The sequence below is a fragment of the Schistocerca nitens genome, chromosome 5 (assembly GCF_023898315.1).
Source record: "Schistocerca nitens isolate TAMUIC-IGC-003100 chromosome 5, iqSchNite1.1, whole genome shotgun sequence".
Taxonomy (NCBI): Eukaryota; Metazoa; Arthropoda; class Insecta; order Orthoptera; family Acrididae; genus Schistocerca; species Schistocerca nitens.
The window spans coordinates 298,458,027-298,480,902 of NC_064618.1; the positions used below are offsets into that span (position 1 = coordinate 298,458,027).

Here is a 22,876-nt window from a genome sequence, read left to right on the forward strand (position 1 = left end):
AGCTCTACACTACAGCACTCTTTCAGTGGTGCTTTGAGTTGACTGAAGCTAGCAACCTCACTCTTAGAAAGTTTTGGAAATATCACTTCAACGTTGTTGCCTGCATCAAGATAATTGAAAAGGCTTGGGAAGAGGTTACCAAGATAACTCTCACTTCTGCTTGGAAAAATCTTTGACCAGATTGCAATGGTGAATGTGACTCTGAGGCATTTGAGTCAGTACCTGTGGAGTGTAATCAATAAGATTGTGTCCTTGGTCAAGAGCATGGGACTGGAAGTGAATAACAATGATATCGATGAGTTTGTGGAAGATCACAGCAGGAAATTGTGGAGAGGAGTTCTTCGGAGAAGGAGGAGGGGGCAGTAACAGCAAAGTAGCAATTTTCTGGTGCAATAAGAGAAATGCTGAAAGCATGAGAATCCACTGAATCGTACACTGAAGATCATCGTCCCAATAAAGCAGTCGCTACACGTGCTACAAATTTATTTGACAACAGTGCCATGTCACATTTTTTGCTAAACGTTGAAAAATCAGCACAAACAAATGACTACAGATAGTTTCCCAGTAAAAAAAGTATTAGTTATGTGTACAGAATAATAAAGTACATAATACTGTATACTGCAGGTATAATTTTCTTAACATAAATGGCCTGAATAAGATAACACTTCTAGTACTTTTTATGCATGGAACGCGTTATCGTATTTTATATTAATTTATATGGGATAAATTGATTCACTTAACCAATGTTTGGCACTACAAGTAAGATTCTGGAATGAATTATGCTTGCTAAGTGAGGTTTCTCTATATTAGTATTTCAAATGTAATTTGAGTGGGCATAGATACAGTATTGTGGTGTAGTGATAACTTATTTTTAATGCAGTGTATACATACATGCTTAAAACAAATGCTTTTCTTTTGCCAACGTGTAACTTGACTCATTTCACATCTCCATAAGTTGTGCTTCACAGTGGGATCTATATAATATAATGAGTGAATGCACACCTGGTTGTGTCAGAATTATCAAAGTTTTATATAGGTGTAATACCAGAATTATTTTTGAGGAAAGGAATTATGATCTGGTACTGAACTTCCAAGCTGACAGATATTTATTTTTAATTGTGGGCAAAAAATAGACTTGCAACTTCTAAAGATGAAAATAATTACTGGATGTACAAATCAGTGTTAAATAGCTGAGAGCCACTTGCCTGCACTCATGAACAGCAGCACTTAGGAGGTCTAATAGGACCACAAAACAATGAAGTTTTCACAAAATAATATTTTTTTCTGAGAAGTGAAAAGGGAAATGAATGTAAAAAAATGCCAAGAGGAGGTGAGAGGTAAACATTCACTTTGGATCCAATAGCTCAAGTAACTTTTGCTTTCTTTTAATAGTATGCTAGACGGCATCCCACATCTCACATTTTGTTGTTGGTTTGAAATGAAAAGTCTTCAAGATCCACTAGATTAGTATTTGTCATCTTAAATTAATTTATGTTCCACCATTCTTATTGTAGTTGGTACTATTTTGAAGGTAAGTATGCACTTTTAAATCTTCCTTGCAAAAGACAAGTCTACAAATTTTAAGGAAAACAAATTTATGGTGTAAAATTTTATAATAAGTATGATATAAGAGAACTATGATACAAAGTGTTACAGTCACTAAGTCACTAAAACAGAATCATTGTTCAATTTTGAAACAAAATTAATGGTTTATGTTGTGAATGGATTGTTGCAGGGAGATACATCATATTTTTAAAATATACATTTAAAAACAGGAAGTGGTTAAAATTTGTATCATCATAAAGTTTTAAAGTTTAATTGTTATCCTCTCCATCACCCATTGTTGAATTATTTGGAACATTACTACCTGTACTTTCTTGTAAATTTTCATGTAAATAATTTTTTACAAACAAATTAATAAATTTTACTGTAAGTTAAGCACCTGCATGTATTATAAATGCATAGTACCTCTCCCCCAGAAGATCCACCACTGGTTCTGAGAAGATCATATGGATTACATGTTTTTCCTGTGATGAGATTATTTGTTTCCCAACTAAGGCATAGTTCTGGTGTGGCTGTTACTGCTAATGGAATAGCTCCAGCCTTTTTCATTAGAGCAACCACCTGTCCATCTTTGTCTGCCTTCATACCTTTTCTTGGGACAGAACCAACACAGCAGCTCATTCCTGAAAGTATAATATTGCTAGATGACTGAAACTATTTTCATCATACAATATATATGCTAATTAATGGCAGTTAAGTAATGGCATCTATCATCATATGAATTCAGTTTTTTTCTCCACAAAAACAATAAAATAGAACATGACAGAGTCTGAAAAATACACAACCATACAAAAAAAGAACAAAAACATAACAATGTAATGTAAAGTAACACATATTTCAATGTACACAATGAAACATCAGTTGCAAAACATGAATGATGTTTTCATGCAATAACTTTCTAAATATAAACTGAGGTGGGGTGGGGGAATTGGGATAGGTTTCTTGACTGAATAAAAGAGAAGAAAAGTCATTGGGACTTTTCTAGATTTATCTGAGGCCTTCAATTCTGATGCAAGGGGAATTTGTTTGATAGATGACAATATGCCCAAGTATGTTATAAAAATGAAGGGAAGACCCTAACAGTGAAATATACGCAGAATTATCAGCTGTGTAGTATTTCTGAGCCATTTTTGTCTCGTGGATATATTAGTGTTACAACACTGCCACCAACTTAAAGTTAATGATCTATGTTGATTACCAAAGACAGTTTTAAATACTGATGAGAAATACACACTGATCAGCCAAAATGCTATGACCACTGCCCATCGTGATACTGGATACCACCTGGTGGCTTTGTGGGCACATTACTCAGTAACAAAAGCATGTAAGCAGATCAGACACAGACAGGGGATCACCCTAGCAAAGATATGGGCTGCAAATGGGAAAAATCAATTGAAATAAGTGACTTTGACAAAGGGCAGATTATTATCATGCAGAGCCTATGAACAAGTATTGCAAAAATGGTGAAGCAGGCCAAATGTTCAGTGCTAGTATGAGCATCTACAGAAAGAGGTAAAAGGACAGTGAAACTATCACTAGGCGCTAAATGGTTGGATGTGCACCGACTCTTCAAAGAACATGGGATTTGAAGGTTTGTTTGCTCTGTAAAGTAGGGTAGGTGCTGATCTGTAGCACCTCTGCTGAAAGAGCACAATGTTGGTGCACACACAAGTGTTTTGGGGTGCACCGTTCATTTTACACTGTTGAACATGGAGATCCACAGCAGACCACCCCTATATGTTCACATGTTGACCCAATGACATTGTCAATTATGACTGCAGTGGATACAGGACCATCAGGATTTGACTGTTGATCAATGGAAATGTGTTGGCTCTTCGAGTGAATTGACATTTTTGCTACACTAGGTCAATGGTCTCCTCCATCATCAAGGTGAACGGCAGCTTGAAATGTGCAGCACGCCATGGATGCAGGCTAGAGGGAGCAGTATTATGCATTGGGAGACATTCTCCTGCACTTGCATGGGACCTACAAAGACATGCTGACAGCTGTGAACTGTATGCATCCCTTAGTGCTTGATGTCTTCCCCAATGCTGATGTCATCTTTCAGCAGTGTAATAGTCCATGTCTTGGACCAGAACCCTGCTACAGAAGTTTGAGGACCATTATAGTGAACTCATATTGATGTCTTCATGACTAAGTTTGCGTGATGTAAATCTTATGGAACCCATGTGGGTTGCTATTGGGTGCCATCACCACTTACACAAATGACTGGTTCATTATTTACACAAATTACATGACCTGTGCATAGACATCTAATGTAAAATACCTCCATATATCTACAAACAAACTGTCACATCCCTGAGATGCAAAATCAGTGAAGTATTTCATTCCAAATATGGACACACAAGCTATTAAGCAGGTGGTCATAATGTTTTGGCTCATCAGTGAATAAGCACCCAAGAGCTAATTGTAAAATTTTCAGTGATCACTTTTTATATTCTGACAAACAAATAGGCAGCAATGACTTCTTTTCAAGTGCCATGGGACTACTGAAGCACCATTTTCATAATCCTGTAAGTGGGATATAAGAATATCCTCCATAACTAGAAATGAAGCAAAGAAAACCATGGCCTCTTTGAAAACCAAAGGATCATCAAGTGTAGAAAATATTTCCAGTAAGGTTCTTAAAACCCTGCTCAGATCAGTTAAGCAAAGCTTGCTATAAAGAAGCCTTTCCACAGAAAGGAGGTATGACACAAGTCACAAACTATTGTTGCACCTCTTTTTTGACCACATTCGCAGAGGTCTGTGAGAAGCCATCATACTTCAGAATCGTGAGACACCTCTGAAACTTTGATATCATCAATGAAACTTAGTTTTGATTCTGCGAAGGAATATTCACAACTGAAGTTCTATTTTCTTTCATGAATGATTTACTCGAATCCCTGTAGTTGAGTCACCATAAGTCAATTACTAACAGTTGCAGTGGGCTAGGCGTGGCAGCACCGTGGGCCTTTCTCAACCAATAACACACTTGTAAATGTCTCTATGGCAATGTCTCAGTGTTGTCACAACTCTGTAAATGGCCATTGTTTCCACCTGCAGCTCTCAGCACTTTACAGTCGAAAGCTGGCAACAGTGCTATGAGTTGCCAGGGCTCTTCTTGCACCATCTTCATTACAGACAAAAAAAAAGGGCAGTTGGTATATTTTGTGACCTTTTAAAAGCTTTCAGCTGTGTGTATCACAAAAATCTTTTCCACAAAGCACACTTATGGTGTCACAGAGGCAGTGAGAAACTGGTAAAAATCCTACCACAAAGACAGACACAGAAGATAGTTTTGGATGAAAGCAATAATGCAGGGGAGGGATAGAGTCTGACTGGGGCACTGGAGTCCAGTATTTTGTCAGGCACGTTTACTTGTTCCACTGCTATTTCTCTCTCTCTCTCTCTCTCTCACGCGCGCGCGCCCACACACACACACACACACACACACACACACACACACACACACACAGACACACACACACACACACACACACACCTCTGTGCAGCTACAATGTGATGGCTGAACACACAGTGCCAGAACTGCAGTTTTGCAGGTAGTCTGGGATGCAGGATTATGTCGGATCAGGTAAGTGGAGGAAGAAGTGTAAGGGAGGGTTGGGGAATGGTAGCTAATGACTCAGAAGGAGATAGCAAGTGTGTGGAATAGGAATGTGGGAAGGAGAGGCAGCAGAAGCATAGGACAGGAATGTGACATACGGGCAACAGAGCCAGTGGGTTCACACAGGCACACAATGATGATGTGGGGAAGTGGACTGGGAGGGAGTGACAGGACAGAGAAAAGAGAGACTGCTGGGCAGAAGGTGTGGGTACATTGGGTTAGTGGAGATCGAGGCCAGGAGGATTATGAAAACAAAGGATGTATCACAAGAATAACTCCCATCCACGTAGTTCAGAAAAGCTGGTGCTGGGGGAAAGATCTAGATGGCATGGGTTGTTAAACAGCAATGTTGTGCTTAGCAGTATGTATAGCCTAGTGGGCAGTTAAATCTGCTCTTTGTCACAGTTTGGCAGTCACCATTCACTCTGGTGGGCAGCTGACTGATGATCACAACCATGAAAATGCTGTGCAGGGACTGCAGCAGAGCTGGTGTATGTCATGGTAGCTTTCAAAAGTTGCCCTGCCTCTGATGAATAACATAATAACATAACATAAGAATAGGGTGTGTTGACTGATTGAATCATGCAGATCTTACATCTGGGTCTTCCACATGGATATGACCCTTGTAGCAAATGGTAGGGAATGAAAGTGACATAAGGATGGACCAAGATGTGGGCATGACCATCAATAGCACTTTTTCTATTTTTTCTGTTTCTGCTTCTGATGTTGCAGGTAAGAAATGTGTGTGGTCCAGTTCTGAGAGATAATTATTTTTGAGGGTATTTGATAGATTTTCAACAGTTTTAGTGAAGTAGGAGTTGAATTTATCTGCAATTTCTTCTTTATTGTAAGCTAGTCTCCTAATTCGCTGTTACATTAATGCTACTTGATGGCTGTTTATTTCTACCAGTATTTGTACTTGTAGGTTTCACATGAATTTATTTTCTTTGATGATATTTTCAGCAGGTAACCATACTGTAGATATTATTATATGCACTGCAGTTCCCCTTAAATTCTTCACAAATGACAAATTTGGTTTTTCTCGGGGAAAGAAGGTACCTCTTTCTTTTATCTGATTTGATGATACCTATGGTGGTCTACTTTAAATGTTTACTGTTGTTACATATATGAATATATTTGCTTTTGAAGGAAGAGGTAGCTGAAGTAATAGTAGAAAGTATTTCAAGAAGCTTCAGATTTGCTATTTACTGTTTGGGACTGGTTCAGGGTCTTATCAGTTATCCCACTCACGTGCAAATTGTTTCACAGAAGTTTACATTTTTTTTTAAATTTAGGGCTTGCTCATTGGCAGATTTATCCGTAACTGATGCAATGAGGTCAGAGAATCCTAAGTTCATGGAACATGCAGTGCATTTTGTGTCATGAGCTACTTGATCAAGACAACTTTTACTATGATTTGTTAGCCTGGTTGAGCATTTAACCTCCAGATCACAGATGTATTAACTCATAAAAATTTTACAGTTAAAGTGGACACTATACTCTGAGTGAAAATTTATGTTAATGTCACCACAGATTAAGATCCTAGACAATTTTTATTTTATTAGTTTCTCTATTATTGAAGCTAAGTTCTTGAAGAAAACACTTACGTTCACTGAGGGTGAATCATAAAGCTGATATCACAAAAAATACTGAAACCTGTGAGTTTTATGCTTGTTAGCTGCCACAGGCAGAAGACATGCTTTGCTGGTGCTCCACAATTTTTGTGATTTTCACTGAGGTAAACTGATGCTGCAGAGTTCATCTTTGGCATGCCAGTGTAGAAGTTGTCACTGATCCAGCTAAGTTAAAAATCTGTGCAATTTGCACTTATTTACATATATAAGCAGACTTACGAATTTTCCTTTGTGCGAGACCACATGTGCCAGTTGAGTCCAATTTAAGTTCTAGATTCTAACATTGTACAATATTGTTTGTGTCATTTTCAAATAATCTTTCATTGTTGTGTCAACATTGTGTTTTTTTTTTTTTGTTTTTCAAACATTTGTGAGTTCAGTGCAAAAACTTGTACCATGTCATGAATTGTAAATTTATTTTGTGCCTTTTAGAAACTTTTATCCACTGTATCCTCATTAAAAACAAATCCTTCCCTAATTTCATTACATATTTGTGGGAAAGGTATGGAATATTTTTGAGAATTTTTGGATGCTTGCAAATGTAAATTTTCGTGAATTTTTGTACAATGTGGGTATTGTGCATAACCAATTTCATAGTAAATTGGTGTCTGTGATTTGCGATTACTATAAATAACTAATATGTCATGTCATATCAGTTTTCTCTTTGAACAGGAGTGTATATTGCCTACTATGTTGGTAAATTAACACTATTGTTGAATTTGTTAGTGACCACAATGTGGAAAACGTTTCAAAGAAAGAGTAAACTTTGTAGCTAGTTTTTCTGTTATGTAGTAGATACCTTATTTTGCCAGTTAATCAATACATTTTTAAAAGGCTACTGGTAGCCTAACATTTGTAGCATATCTGATCCATAAATTTAAAAATAATCAGCAAGCGAAGTTTAAGGTTATTTGTTTACTGTTCTGTAAAATATTGCACCAGGCATAATGCAGCCCCACTGTGAATGATGTTCTCAGACATGGAATGAGTTACTTGCTGTTTGTAAGGAGATGGAAATTGTCCTGACTACTGTCATGCAATTGGAAACTGCTGTGAATGGGCATGTTGGGAGGGCTACCAAGAATCACGTATCAGAGACATGAAAGGTATCTCAAGTACTATCCTCTCTGTGGACATTGTCTCAATATAGGATGTACCACTATTCGTTGATTTGACAGTAACAGGCATGTTAGTGGTAGACCTAGGCATCCTATACAGGGGAGACAGTGACCAGAGAGAAATCAAGATGTTACACACACGCCCATAACTAAAAAGTTTGAGGTGATGTCTTCCATTGAAACCTAAACTAAGCCAGAGGGACTCACTTCACCTGTTTCTAAAGCTTCTGAGTCCCATGCCAAATGGAGGCAAACACTAAAGTGTAGGGGTCTATTAATCATTGGAAGTTCAAATGTATGGTGCATAGTGGTACCCCTTTGGAATGGCAGTAAGGGATGGGAAGGAACACCATATGCACTTAGTGCATATGCACAGGTGCCTCATTCAGCATGCTGAATAGACTATTGTAGCAGCCATTGAGGAGTCGAGTGTAATCAACTGCAGATTCTGGCTCGTGTTCGGATGTATGATGTGCGTAGTCTGAGCTCCAAGGTCATATTTGGATCATTCCAGAAACTGGCAGAGAATGTTGAGGATACCAGCATAGCTCATGGAGTTTCAACAAAGCTCACAGTTTGTGCCATTGTCCCCAGAACAGATGGTAGTCCTCTGGTTATGGTTGATTGGATGGCTTGAGGAAAGGGACTGAACAGCAATGTCATTGGTCCCATTGGATTAGGGAAGGACGGGGAAGGAAGTTGGCCATGCCCTTTCAAGTGTACCGTCTTGACATTTGCCTGAAGTGATTTGGGGAAATCGTGGAAAACCTAAATCACGATGGCTGGACGTGGGTTTGAAATGTTGTCCTCCCACAAGTGAGGACAGTGTCTCTGATTATGATTTGAAGTGGAAGAACGCTTGAACCAGAGGCTGTTACGGTTCTGTGAAAAGGTAGGCTGTGATCACTGTAGAGTTCCCCTAAATAGTTCAGGTGTGCATTACACATCAGAGGTTGCTACAAAGGCAGCTGACTGTTTATGGGGTGCACACGGAGGTTCTTAGAACAGGCAATATCCGTCCAGTCCAAATATTGATAGTAATAGGATATAAAGCAGTATCAGAGTAAGATCCAAAGAAATGCCCACCATAGGTGAGAATATTAAAATTCAAGTGGTTAGATGTTAAAGCAGTGGTAACAAAGTGCCAGAGCTTGAAGTGGTCCCATAAAAAAGCCAATGAAGCTCATATAATACTACATACAGACAGCTGGTTAAGACTCAAAGCTGATAGCAATGAGACTTTTGAGGAAAGTTTAATTGCATATTGAAAGGATAGGCTAATGAGAAATTAAGGTGGTGCATTTGCTGCAGCAGATAAAAAACTCACATCTATCAAGATAGGAATTTAAGGTACAACCAAGATTGTTTCAGTAAGGCTCAGTACCAGGTGTGGGCATAAAACTATAACTGGATCCTTCTGTCAACCACCAGACTCACCTCCTGATGAAACAAAAATTTTGAAGAAAACCTCAATTCACTAGTACATACATTCCCCAATCATACTGTGATCATTGGAAAAGACTTTAATCATTCAACAAACAACAGGGATAATTACAGTTTTATTAATGGTTGAAATGAGAAGACATCCATTGAAACATTACTAAATGCCTTCTCTGAAAATTACCTAGGATGGATGGTTTGGAACCACACTCACGATGGTATTATACTACATGTAATGGCCAAAAAATAGACCTAACCTCTTTGAGTATGTCTGCATCAAAGCTGGTATCAGTAACCATGAGGCAGTTGTAGCAATGCATGTGCTAACATTAAGGAAGGCGAACTACTCGCTGTTGAGAGGAATGTCGTTACACGTATTGCCAAATGCATTGAGGTTGACGGACATCATTTTGAGCATTTATTGCATTAATGTGGTATTTACAGGTAATCACACTGTAACAGCATGCATTCTCAGAAATGCACAAAGGTACATGTATCACATTGGAACAACCAAAATAAAATGTTCAAACGTACCTACATTCTGTATTTTAATTTAAAAAACCTACCTGTTACCGACTGATAGTCTAAAATTGTGAGCCATATGTTTGTGACTATTTCGGCGCCATCTATCACAAAGCGAAAAAAGTGGTCCAACTAAAACATTCATATTTCTTTATGTACTACATGAATATGTAATTAAAAATGGGGGTTCCTATTTAAAAAAAAACGCAGTTGATATCTGTTTGACCTATGGCAGCACCATCTAGCGGGCCAACCATAGTGCCATCTGGTTTCCCCCTTCAAGCTAGACAAGTTTCGTTCTTTGTAGTTTTTTCGTTTGATGCTTATTTCGTGAGATATTTGGCCCAGTCACTATCAATCGACCATGCAACGCGCCATGTAAATTTGGGAATCATATTGATAAACATTGTGTGTCAGACTGATGCAGTGATTGATTTTTCTACACAGTAAACATAAGACGAACGCTTCCTTTGATCAAATATAAGGTGAGGCGCTGGATTTGATCAAAGAAAATTTGACCAACGCCTAACTTTGACAAAGTTCTTTATTATACTATCAAATTTTATTGTAGTCTAATATTGACCTTACCAATCCACTTCCTGGCAACCCACTCTGAAACACTGCATCATAACTTGCGCACACTGTGAATATTTCACCAGGACATGAAAAATAAATGTGTAAGTGAGAAAAATGTGAAGTGAAAAACGTATAAATTAAGCTTTACTGTATGTTCATAAACATGAAATCATAACTGTGAATTATTTAGTTGCTGTTATGATGAGAGTCTACAACAATGGCAGTGCCATTGTCGAAGTGCCTTATGCTCGAGTGACAGATATCAACAATATGTTGCCAGTCATGTGATTCATCCATAGATTACACATATGTGTGTAAATTGCTGATTGCTTGTATTTCATGTGTAATCTGATGGATCATTCGTAGTCCTGTATTGCAATATGGTTAGCTGGCTGTGGCCTATGTACCTATTAACTGTGGTTTTGATGTTTTGTTTTGTTTTGCTGTGGCCATGGTGAGTAAAGGTTTTATGTCAATTTATAGAGTTATTCAAGAAATTCAAACCACTCTGAAAAGTGGAGTCAAAACACTAGTTGCCACTTACTTTAAAAAAGGGTTACCATACAAATAAAAAACATTGATACTCTCAGCTTTTACAGTGATCAGCATTCTGAAGCCTCTGCCTTAGGGAAGCAGAGATTCTAGGGAAGTCAGTAGTGATAATTACAGTAAACAGGACTCCAACTGACCTTTTTTTTTTTTTTTTTTTCTTTCATAATGAGATAATGTGCAGCGAAAGTTTTAATTTGATTTTTGTGGGCCATTTGGTACCTATTTTACAGAAATACTTAAGTCCCTTGCCATTTCGTATAGGTAATCTCTCTCTCCCCTTCATGCGATTTACAACAAGACTTGAGGGAACCAGCAGCACTGCTATTTATAAGACTCTTATAGACACATTGAGATTGCAAAGCTATATTTCAATGGCAAGGCCAGTGATTTGAAAAGAAATTGAGGCGTTATAGCTGTATCCACAAAATACAGACTAGAAAGCTGTGCGCAGCACACTGGGAATCAATAAAAAATGCAATGTATTCTGTATAACAATATTAGGAAAAGGGTAGATTGCTACTCACTGTAAAGATGACACATTGAAGTAGAGACAGGTACAACGAAAAGACTGTTACACATTTAGCTTTCGGCCAAAACCTTCTTCAGATCCACATACAGATACATACATCCCTTGTGATCCTATACGCAGTACCAGGACCCATCCGAAAATGCAATGTGGTATCACTTCTGTGTCCAATGTTGTCTTTGGGTGGACCACAGTCAGCACACCTCCGTCTGCTTCAGTGTCAAATGAAATCGCAACATTGACTACCGTACTGACAGTCCCTTGTGCTCCTGGCATCACACAGTCTATTTCTTCTGTTTCTGTACTTGCCTTGCTTCAAACAAGCCCGTTTAACTGAGTAAACTTACATGATTTACCTGTGTGGTTCTACACAGCTGGGAGAACTATATGTCTGTTCCCTCAGGTGCTGGATGCATGGTATTGTGAGTGTGGCCATGTAGAAGCCATTGATTCCATCCACATTTCCATGACAGTCATAGGATCCCTACCAAAATGAGCAGTAATGTCACAAAGTCGCAAATTGCAGTCTCGAATAGTCCAGTCAAATGGTGGTTTTCCAATAGCACTATTGCAGAAGGTTTTTCCTCAACTGTTCTGCGTGTTTCCTGGGGGTGTTGAATCCGAATTTCATAGTTGGTGCCTTGTAGGTCGGCTTCACAACGAAAAATTCAAAGAGATATCAAAATTTTCGCACTTTTTTCAGATTTTCGCTTATACACTGAAGAGCGAATGAAACTAGTTCACCTGTCTGTCATTTAGGGCCCCCGCAAGCACGTAGAATTGCCACAATGCAACGTGGCATGGACTTGACTAATGCCTGGAGAGACACATGAATCCTGCAGGGCTGTCCATAAATCCGTAAGAGTACGAGGGGGTGGAGATCTCTTCTGAACAGCACTTTGCTAGACATCCTGATATGCTCAATAATATTCATGTCTGGGGAGTTTGATGGCCAGATGAGTGTTCCTGAAGCCACTCTGTAGCAATTCTGGATGTGTAGGGTGTTGCATTGTTCTGCTGAAATTAGTCAAGTCCGTCGGAATGCACAGCGGACATGAATGGATGCAGGTGACCAGACAGGATGTTTACGTACGTGTCAGCTGTCCGAGTCGTACTCAGACATATCAGGTGTCCCATATCACTCCAACTGCACTCGCCCCACACAATTACAGAGCCTCCACCAGCTTGAACAGCCCCCTGTTGACATGAAGGATCCAATGGGTTCATGAGTTTGTTTCCATACCCATACACGTCCATTCGCTTGATACAATTTGAAACGAGACTCGTCCAACCAGGCAACATGTTTCCAGTCATCAGCAGTTCAATGTTGGTGCTGACAGGCCCAGGCAAGATGTAGAGGTTTGTGTCGTGCAGTCACCAAGGGTACAGGAGTGGGTCTTCGGCTCAGAAAGCCCATGTTGATGATGTTTCGTTGAATGATTCGCACGCTGACACTTTTTGATGGCCCATCATTGAAATCTGCAGCAATTTATGGAAGGGCTGCACTTCCATCATGTTGAACAATTCTCTTCAGTCGTCGTTGGTCTGTTTCTTACAGGATCTTTTCGCAGCCGCATCGATTTGATTTTTTACCATATTCCTGATATTCACGCTACACACGTGTAATGTTTGTACGGGAAAATCCCCACTTCATTGGTACCTCGGAGATGCTGTATCCCAACGCTCGTGCACCGACTATAAACCACGTTCAAACTCACTTAAATCTTGATAACCAGTCTTTGTAGCAGCAGTAACCGATCTGACAACTGCACCAGACAATTGTTGTCTTATATAGACATGGCCGACGGCAGCACTTTATTCTGCCTGTTTACATATCTCTGTATTTGAATACGCATGCCTATGCCAGTTTCTTTGGTGCTTACCGGATAGTGTAAGATTTCACATCTCCACTCATCGTTTTTTTTAAATGTAGACCAGACGGTGCTGCTGCTCCGGCTAGGTGGCCAGTTGGCTTTGCTGTATAAAATGGTAGAACTTATGCATTAAAATATGCACAAAACACCCGAAATAAGTACTAAAATAAGGAAAATATGCACCAGGAATATGCACTTAAAATGAATGAGCCTGTACCTAAATCCAACACCAAATAGAATTGGAAAAACAGAAATCTAAAAATTTATTAGTCATTCCTGAGATTACAGTGATACTGATCCAATTATGAACTGATTTTAGTTGTGTATGTTATGGTAAATTACTTCACATTTTTCTAACTCTTCCAGAACGGCCATCCTTCCATATGTCAAAATAGTTTTCACCTCTGGAAAAATCCCCTCCATGTCAAATTATGGTAGAAAGTACAACTTCATTGTCGCAATGTCACTTGCAAAATAATCCCCGAAAAGTACGTCCGGAATAATAATGATCGATATAATGTTTTTCTTTAACTCACAGATTTAACAGCAAGCAAGTATATGGCGATTTTGAAATTTATAAAAAAAATTATTTACAGTGTTTCATATAAATTGAGGGAATCACAAATTACTACAAATATTGCAGCGGCTGTAACGACTGAGCATTTCATCGTAATTTTTAACTTTAAAGAAGCAATAGCGGCAGGTTCAACGCTGTGTTTCCAGACTGTATGAAAATTTGATCTATTTTTACATTCACGACAAACAGCCAGTGAGAGCTGTCGTAGAAATAAACTGTGCGTTCTTAAATTTTGTTTTCGTCATCCTTCAGCGTTGATGAGCATACCTTAGTATAAGTTCACAATAGTTGCGAGCAAAGCCCGGTTGCCTTGGTAGTAGTAACTTTTAAATGCAGCGCTAAAACCGTGGAAAATTAGGCATATAATTTAATAAATTCTGGCTACGTTAAATAAAACAGGGATAAGCCTGCTAGATTGTAGAGACATTGTTTTAAAAATTACTCCTCTAAATGTTCACTTTTCTTGCTTTTTGAGCAGCGAAGATCTTCACTAATTTCTCCATGTCGAGCAATTGTGCAATCTGCCATCCCGCTGCCATTATGGCTGGTTCTCACTGAAGATCTGAGACAGTTTTTAATTATCTTTAAGTCGAAAAAGCTACGTTCTGCAGAAGCCACAGATACCGGCATGTACAAAAATATTCTTCTCGTAGTTGTTACATATGGGAAAACGTCCTGAATGTTCATTTCGAAGATCTAGTGAAGTAATTTTAAACGTGTTCGCAATTTGTGGAAGCATAGGAGACAACAATTCCAATTAGTTTGAAAAATCCTCCGAATTTATGTCTCCTGAATACATTTAAAGTTTTTCAAAGCTTCTGCAATATTTCTACTTCATATGTTGAAAATAGTATTTTTTTGTTGCCAAATGCTCAACGTCACAGCACGTCACAGCAGTTATTGAGCTGCTGAAACTTTTCCTTCAAAGACAACAGTGGTGTCTGCCACAACAGAGAAGAAGTTTATTCTTAAGCGGTTCTTCCTTACTTTCATAAGAAAACTCGCTTTTAATAATTGCAGATTTGGGTTCCGTTAACTTAGCAACATTTCCTAAAGATGCAACTAATACCTCTGTTTCTTCCTTAACCTTTTCAAAATTGTTGGTTCTATATTCTTCCATAACACTAAGTGTTGATTTTATTATTTTCACTGTAGTGTCTAACTGCGTACCTTCTTGCTCAACTGCTTTATTGACTCTGTTGACATGCAAAGGACGTTATGCTATATCATAGCACACAAAGAAAGCTTAAATTTTGAGATTTCTTCCAAGAGACTAGATTCTTCACTGAAACACAACAGATCATTTTTACATGCGTTATTTAACTCTGTCAAGGCAAGTCTTTTCAGAACTTATAATCCGAACATTTCATTCAGTACTAGCCTCTCATCTTGTAACACACAGCAGCTTCAGAGTTAGGCTTATGTGATTCTTGAGCGCTTCTCAGCGCTTCACAGAGGCAGAAAATAATGTGAACAATCTTCGAACTACACCAAGAAAAGCAGCGCAGTTATAGATTATTTAACTGCAATCACTAACATCCAAGTTCAAGCTATGAACACAGCAAGGGATATAGCGAGCTCTTGGATTTTCTTCGATGATACGAGCTTGAGTACCACTCTTCTTGTCCTTCATGTTGCTCCCATTGTCGTAAGATTATCGCCTACAACCTGTAAGCAATATGGTAAGGTTGTGTATCATCTGAAGCAACAACTATGTAAGACCTTTTCCAGTACAGTCACTCGCTTTAAAAAATAAAAAAAAAAAACTCCTCTTGTTGCAGCTGGCATGGAAAACACATCTATCGCTCTTAAGATCGCACTTAATTGTTCTTTGTCACTTAAGTGTAGTGTACTGTCCAGTATTATTGAATCATACTCTCATGCTCATAAATTAAGGATAATGCTGATACATGGTGAAACAACGCTCTGGTGGGGTGGGCGGTCTGCGGGTTTAAATCACCTCAGGTTATGACCATGCGGTGCATTTGACCTGCGGTCGTCGCACGGTGGCGCTAGCAGCAGTCCACATACACAGAGGCGTGTTGGTGCATGTCAGAGTACGGTGCAGCGAGTAAGTGTGCAGACGTTTTCAGACGTGCTAATGGTGACTGTGTGTTGAAACTGGCTCAAAGAACACATACTGATGCGTTATGAGGGGCAGAATACTAGGGCGACTGGAGGCTGGTCAAACACAACAGGTCGTAGCATGGGCCCTCCGTGTGCCACAAAGTGTGATCTCAAGATTATGGCAACGATTCCAGCAGACAGAAAACGTGTCCAGTCTCTACACTACGGGACGTCCACAGCGTACAACACCACAAGAAGCATCAGTGCCCGCAGACGGCCACGGAGTACTGCAGGTAGCCTTGCTCGGGAGCTTACTGCAGCTACTGGAACAGTTGCCTCCAGTCACACAGTCTACAGGCGACTGAACAGACATGGTTTATTCGCCCGGAGACCTGCAAGGTGCGTTCCACTGAGCCCTGGTCACAGAAGAGCCCGTAAAGCCTGGTGTCAAGAACACCGTACATGGTCAATGGAACAGTGGTGCCAGGTTATGTTCACGGACGAGTCCAGGTATAGTCTGAACAGTGATTCTCGCCGGGTTTTCATTTGGCGTGAACCAGCAACCATATACCAACCCCTTAATGTCCTTGAAAGGGACCTGTATGGAGGTCGTGGTTTGATGGTGTGGGGTTGGATTATGATTGGTGCACGTACACCCCTGCATGTCTTTGACAGAGGAACTGTAACAGGTTAGGTGTATCGGGACGTCATTTTGCACCAGTATGTCCGCCTTTTCAGGGGTGCAGTGTGTCTCACCTTCCTCCTGATGGATGATATCACACGGCCCCACTGAGCTGCCATCGTGGAGGAGTACCTTGAAACAGAAGATATCAGGCGAATGGAATGGCCTGCCTGTTCTACAGACCTAAACCCCATCGAGCACGTCTGGGATGCTCTCGGTCGACGTATCGCTGCACGTCTTCAAACCCCTACGACACTTCAGGAGCTCCGACAGGCACTGGTGCAAGAATGGGAGGCTATACCCCAGCAGCTGCTCGACCACCTTATCCAGAGTATGCCAACTCGTTGTGTGGCCTGTGTATGTGTGCATGATGATCATATCCCATATTGATGTTGGGGTACATGCGCAGGAAACAGTGGTGTTTTGTAGCACATGTGGTTCGGAACAGTTTTCTCAACTTATCACCAATACCATGGACTTACAGATCTGTGTCGTGTGTGTTCTCTATGTGCATATGCTATTAGCGCCAGTATTGTGTAGTGTCACGTTGTGTAGCACCACATTCTGCAATTATCCTTAATTTATGAGCATGAGTGTATTTATTTTTGAGTATGGCATCCTTCATGATAGATACAATCTCATCACATGATAATGATTTCATTTAGAGTGTCCTTACTTAGGTAAGAAATCAACCAACCTTACAGATTTATCCACATTATTACTATGATCACTTAATATAGGGCTGAACTTGGCCATTAATTCTACTTCATCCAAAAAGTGTCCATTACCTGCATATCCCAACTTAGCATGGTCACCTTTTAATACAAGATTTCTTTCTATGAGGAAACGTCTACGGAAAATAATCTTAACAAAACATGTCTCCACGTCTCTTTTCCTTGATGAGTTTGATCTTGAGTTGCCTTATCAATTAATTTTGAGTTTTTAATGCTCTATGAAAGCACTTTCCACTTGCACATTTCAGTAATGTGGCTGTGGGGTAGTTATGATTAGAGAAAACTACTGATAAGCTTTGCCAGGCTCTGAGATTATTTGTTGTGAGAGCACCAGCACTCGAATTGAGCAACTTGCAACAAAGCCAACAGCATCTTTTGTTGGAGAGTATACATGGCACATTCGCTTAACTTTTTCATTATTTGAAAGATGACAGAAGCAATGAAAAACAGTAAAACACCTTATCTCTCTATCCATAGGACCTTTTTTCACCAATATCTTGCCTACCTTCTTTGATTGGTCTCATCCTAAAATAATCATTTATAATATCTGGCCAGGTTCCCATATCGCCAAGATCATCGACAGCTTGAAAGCTGTTACCTTCTTTAGATGAGTTTCTTTCGTCTTGAAGATCTTGGCCTGCTTCGGTTTCTCCTGCAGTGACATTATTGTCAACTATTTCTGCTAGTGGAACAGTTTCATCAGCCACTAGTTCTTGCTTGCTTGAAATGTACGATTCTTCAGCATTATCAACTGATGAAACTTCAGCATCACTACATCCTTTCACATCACACTGTATATTCACTGAAACACTACTAATTCAGTTTAAAAATTTATTTGGTGAACACTTCTGCCACAACGCTCTTTTATGTTGTTACACCTTTTTGGCACCCAAAATCGACACTACATCTAATCTATACTCTGCAAACCATCGTGAGGTGTATGGCGGAGGGGACGTCCCATTATATCCGTTATTAGCATTTCTTCCTGTTCCATTCACGTATGGAGCGAGGGGAGAATGATTGTTTGAATGCTTCTGTGCGTGTAGTAACTATTATAATCTTATCTTCATGATCCCTGTGTGAGCGATGAGTAGGGGGTTGTAGTAAATTCCTAGAGTAATTATTTAAAGCCGGTTCTTGAAACTTTGTTAACAGACTTTCTCGGTATAGTTTACGTCTGTCTTCAAGAGTCTGTCGTTTCAGTTTCTTCAGTAATCAATATCCTCTGTTAGTCCTACGTGGCACGGGTCCCACACACTTGAGCAATATTCTAAGATGGGTCACACTAGTGATTTGTAAGCAATTTCTTTAGTAGACTGATTGCACTCAATTAACCGGAGTCTACCACCTGGTATATCCACGACTGAACCTATGAGATCATTCCATTTCATATCCCTACAAAGTGTTACACCTAGGTATTTACACGAGTTGGCCGATTCCAACAGTGACTCATTGATATTATACTCATAGGATACTACGTTTTTTCGCTTTGTGAAGTGGAAAATTTTACATTTCTGAACATTTAGAGAAGTTGCCAATCTCTGCACCATGTAGAAATCTTATCAAGATCTGACTAAATATTTATGCAGCTTCTCTGAGAGAGTATTTCAGTATAGATAACTGCATCATCTGCAAGAAGCCTGATTTTACTGCTAATATTGTCTGTAAGGTCTTTAATATACAACAGCAAGTGTCCCAACACACTCCCCCGGAGTACATCCGAAATCACTTCTACATCTGTCGATGACTCCCACCCAAGATAAAATGCTGTGTTCTCCATACCAAAAAGCCCTCAATCCAGTCACAAATTTAGCTTGATACCCCATATGATCGTACTTTTGATAATAAGCGTCCGTGCAATACAAGTACACTACTGGCCATTAAAATTGCTACACCACGAAGATGACGTGCTACAGACGCGAAATTTAACCGACAGGAAGAAGATGCTATGATATGCAAATGATAAACTTTTCAGAGCATTCACACAACGTTGGCGCCAGTGGCGACACCTACAACGTGTTGACATGAGGAAAGTTTCCAACCGATTTCTCATCCGCAAACAGCAGTTGACCAGCGTGGCCTGGTGAAACATTGTTGTGATGCCTCGTGTAAGGAGGACAAATGCGTACCATCACGTTTCCGACTTTGCTAAAGGTCGGATTGAAGCCTATCGCGATTGCGGTTTATCATATCGCGACATTGCTGCTCGTGTTGGTCGAGATCCAATGACTGTTAGCAGAATATAGAATCGGTGGGTTCAGGAGGGTAATACGGAACGCCGTGCTGGATCCCTAAGGCCTCGTATCACTAACAGTCGAGATGACAGGCATCTTATCCGCATGGCTGTAACGGATAGTGCAGCCACGTCTCGATCCCTGAGTCAACAGATGGGGACGTTTGCAAGACAAAAACCATCTGCACGAACAGTTCGACGACGTTTGCAGCAGCAGGGACTATCAGCTCGGAGACGTCACTTTTTCGGATGAATCCAGGTTCTGTTTACAGCATCATGATGGTCGCATCCGTGTTTGGCGACATCGCGGTGAACGCACATTGGAAGAGTGTATTCGTCATCGCCAAACTGGCGTATCATCCAGTGTGATGGTATGGGGTGCCATTGGTTACACGTCTCGGTCACCTCTTGTTCACATTGACGGCACTTTGAACAGTGGACGTTACATTTCAGGTGTGTTACGACCCGTGGCTCTACCCTTCATTCGATCCCTGCGAAACCCTACATTTCAGCAGGATAATGCACGACCGCATGTTGCAGGTCCTGTACGGGCCTTTCTGGATACAGAAAATGTTCGACTGCTGCTCTGACCAACACATTCTCCAGATCTCTCACCAATTGAAAACGTCTGGTCAATGGTGGCCGAGCTACTGGCTCGTCATAATACGCCAGTCCCTACTCTTAATGAACTGTGGTATTGTGTTGAAGCTGCATGGGCAGCTGTACCTGTACACGCCATCCAAGCCCTGTTTGACTCAATGCCCAGGCGTATCAAGGCCGTTATTACGGCCAGAAGTGGTTGTTCTGGGTACTGATTTCTCAGGATCTATGCACCCAAATTGTGTGAAAATGTAATCACATGTCAGTTCTAGTATAATATATTTGTCCAATGAATACCCGTTTATCATCTGCATTTCTTCTTGGTGTAGCAATTTTAATGACCAGTAGTGTATTTGTGATCCATTCTACACTCTAGCATAACACAAATCACAGGCTCCGATAGCACCAGACACAGACCGTTCGTACTTCACACCTAACTGAGTTGCTGAACCAAGATACAGGAAACTTTGTCCCTTTAGTCCAATGCGCCTGCCCATGGATTATAGCTCAAGCAGGATTTGATCGAAGGGGAGGCCGATAAGTGTTTTCCACCTTTTGGCCGTCACCAATTACAGAACCGAGGGGGTGTTCCCTGCAATCTTTCTCAAACGATTTTACAGAAACTATTTGTTAAAAAATAGTTTTTGCTCTACTTATAGCTCTATATGTCAGGTTCATGATGATGTGACCATTATTTCGTTAATGGTCCCAGTTATTGTGATATTTACGTGAAAGTAAGACTGCGCGAAATTCGGAAAGTTTGCAATGAAAAACACAAGTCGCTATGATTTTGCTTTTGGTGCACATTCAAATTCATATGGCTCTGAGCACTATGGGACTCAACATCGTAGGTCATAAGTCCCCTAGAACTTAGAACTACTTAAACCTAACTAACCTAAGGACATCACACACACCCATGCCCGAGGCAGGATTCGAACCTGCGACCGTAGCAGTCCCTCGGTTCCGGACTGCAGCGCCAGAACCGCTAGACCACCGCGGCCGGCTTGGTGCACATTCCATAATGTGTTGTTGCATATGAAATTTAGTTAACATATTGAATTTTTCTTTAGACTTGGGTAGAGGTATCTGTCACCAGTCACAAGAAAACTGATTTGATGTAGCACACTCATTTGCGATCGTGCCACGCCAGCGATAAAGCCAACATTCCTCATGTCTCATTAACAGTTTCGGATATTGAATGGTTCAAAAGGCTCTGAGCACTATAGGACTTAACATCTTAGGTCATCAGTTCCCTAGAACTTAGAACTATTTAGACCTAACTAACCTAAGGACATCACACACATCCATGCCCGAGGCAGGATTGGAACGTGCGACCGTAGCAGTCGCGCGGTTCCGGACCGAACTGCTTAGAACCGCTCGGCCACCGTGGCCGTTTTCTATTTTTGGTACTTAGGAAAAACATTGACATATTCATTATTGAAAAAATATTGAGCTTAAAACTTTTTCAATTTAGCCATCATTGTTATTGTTAAATTTTTGATTATTGCTCAAAATCTTTGTCTTCAAATCTGGGTGTTCATTCGAAAGGCTTTCAGGTCCAGTGAACGTAAAACCGATTTCCAAGTAATCAGAGTTATATTTTCTAATTTTTTCAGTAAGCTTAACACTGATCTTGGAAGGGTTAGGTTCAAGGGCCGCCGACGATTTAGGTTCAATGGACACTGACAACTTCGGTTCGAGAGTCACTGACTTACTTGCTTGAACATTAAATGCATTATCTTCCTCTTCATCTGTAGGCCTTTCTTGTTTTAACGAACCACTTTAAAAAAAAAATGGTTCAAATGGCTCTGAGCGCTATGGGACTTAACATCTGTGGTCATCAGTCCCCTAGAACTTAGAACTACTTAAACCTAACTAACCTAAGGACGTCACACACATCCATGCCCGAGGCAGGATTCGAACCTGCGACCGTAGCAGTCGCGCGGCTCCGGACTGAGCGCCTAGAACCGCGAGACCACCGCGGCCGGCGAACCACTTTTGAACCAATGGTCCATTTTGAACTACGCGAACTGTAGCTTCCGCGAAAAACAACGCTTTGCAAACACTACTGTTTTAATACCGAATATTGAATATGTAAACAACACGGTCTGTGAAAGCACGGGTAATAAATTAACAATGGCCGATTGTCTGAAATTCGAGTTTCTGTGTAGTGACTGTCAGTTGTCAGCTGCAAAGAGGCAGCGCGCGCAGTCTAACGGCATACAGCAGAACTATTTGCCTCTAATTCTAGTTTTGTGCTAGTGTGTGCTAGTGTCAGTTGGCTCTATGAATATGCTAGACTCAGAGGTTAGCGTTCGCCAGAGCTCTGCTCATGCAGAAAGCGGCCAAAACGAAAAATCTGTTATCATACGAAATATATTTAATATATTTGTTATTCTAATAGCATCTTGCGGACCCCTCTGGCATAGCTCTCGGACCCCTGGGGGTCCGCGGGCCACCTGTTGGGAACCACTGGCCTAGCAGCCAAGGCGTCTCCCGCCACTCAGCAACATCAAATGTTTCTCTTTATTTCCGCAAAGGCCTGCGACC

The 22,876-nt window shown here is 40.4% G+C and overlaps 1 protein-coding gene across 1 annotated transcript in view; it reads right to left on the reverse strand.

Annotated features, from left to right (window-relative positions):
- LOC126260415 (fatty-acid amide hydrolase 2-like) overlaps positions 1-22,876 on the reverse strand; it is a 405,764-nt gene that overhangs the window by 54,234 nt on the left and 328,654 nt on the right. The window contains exon 5 of the mRNA XM_049957744.1: positions 1,969-2,186. Within this exon, the coding sequence (XP_049813701.1) occupies positions 1,969-2,186 (218 nt within the window). The remainder of the gene's footprint in view (positions 1-1,968; positions 2,187-22,876) is intronic.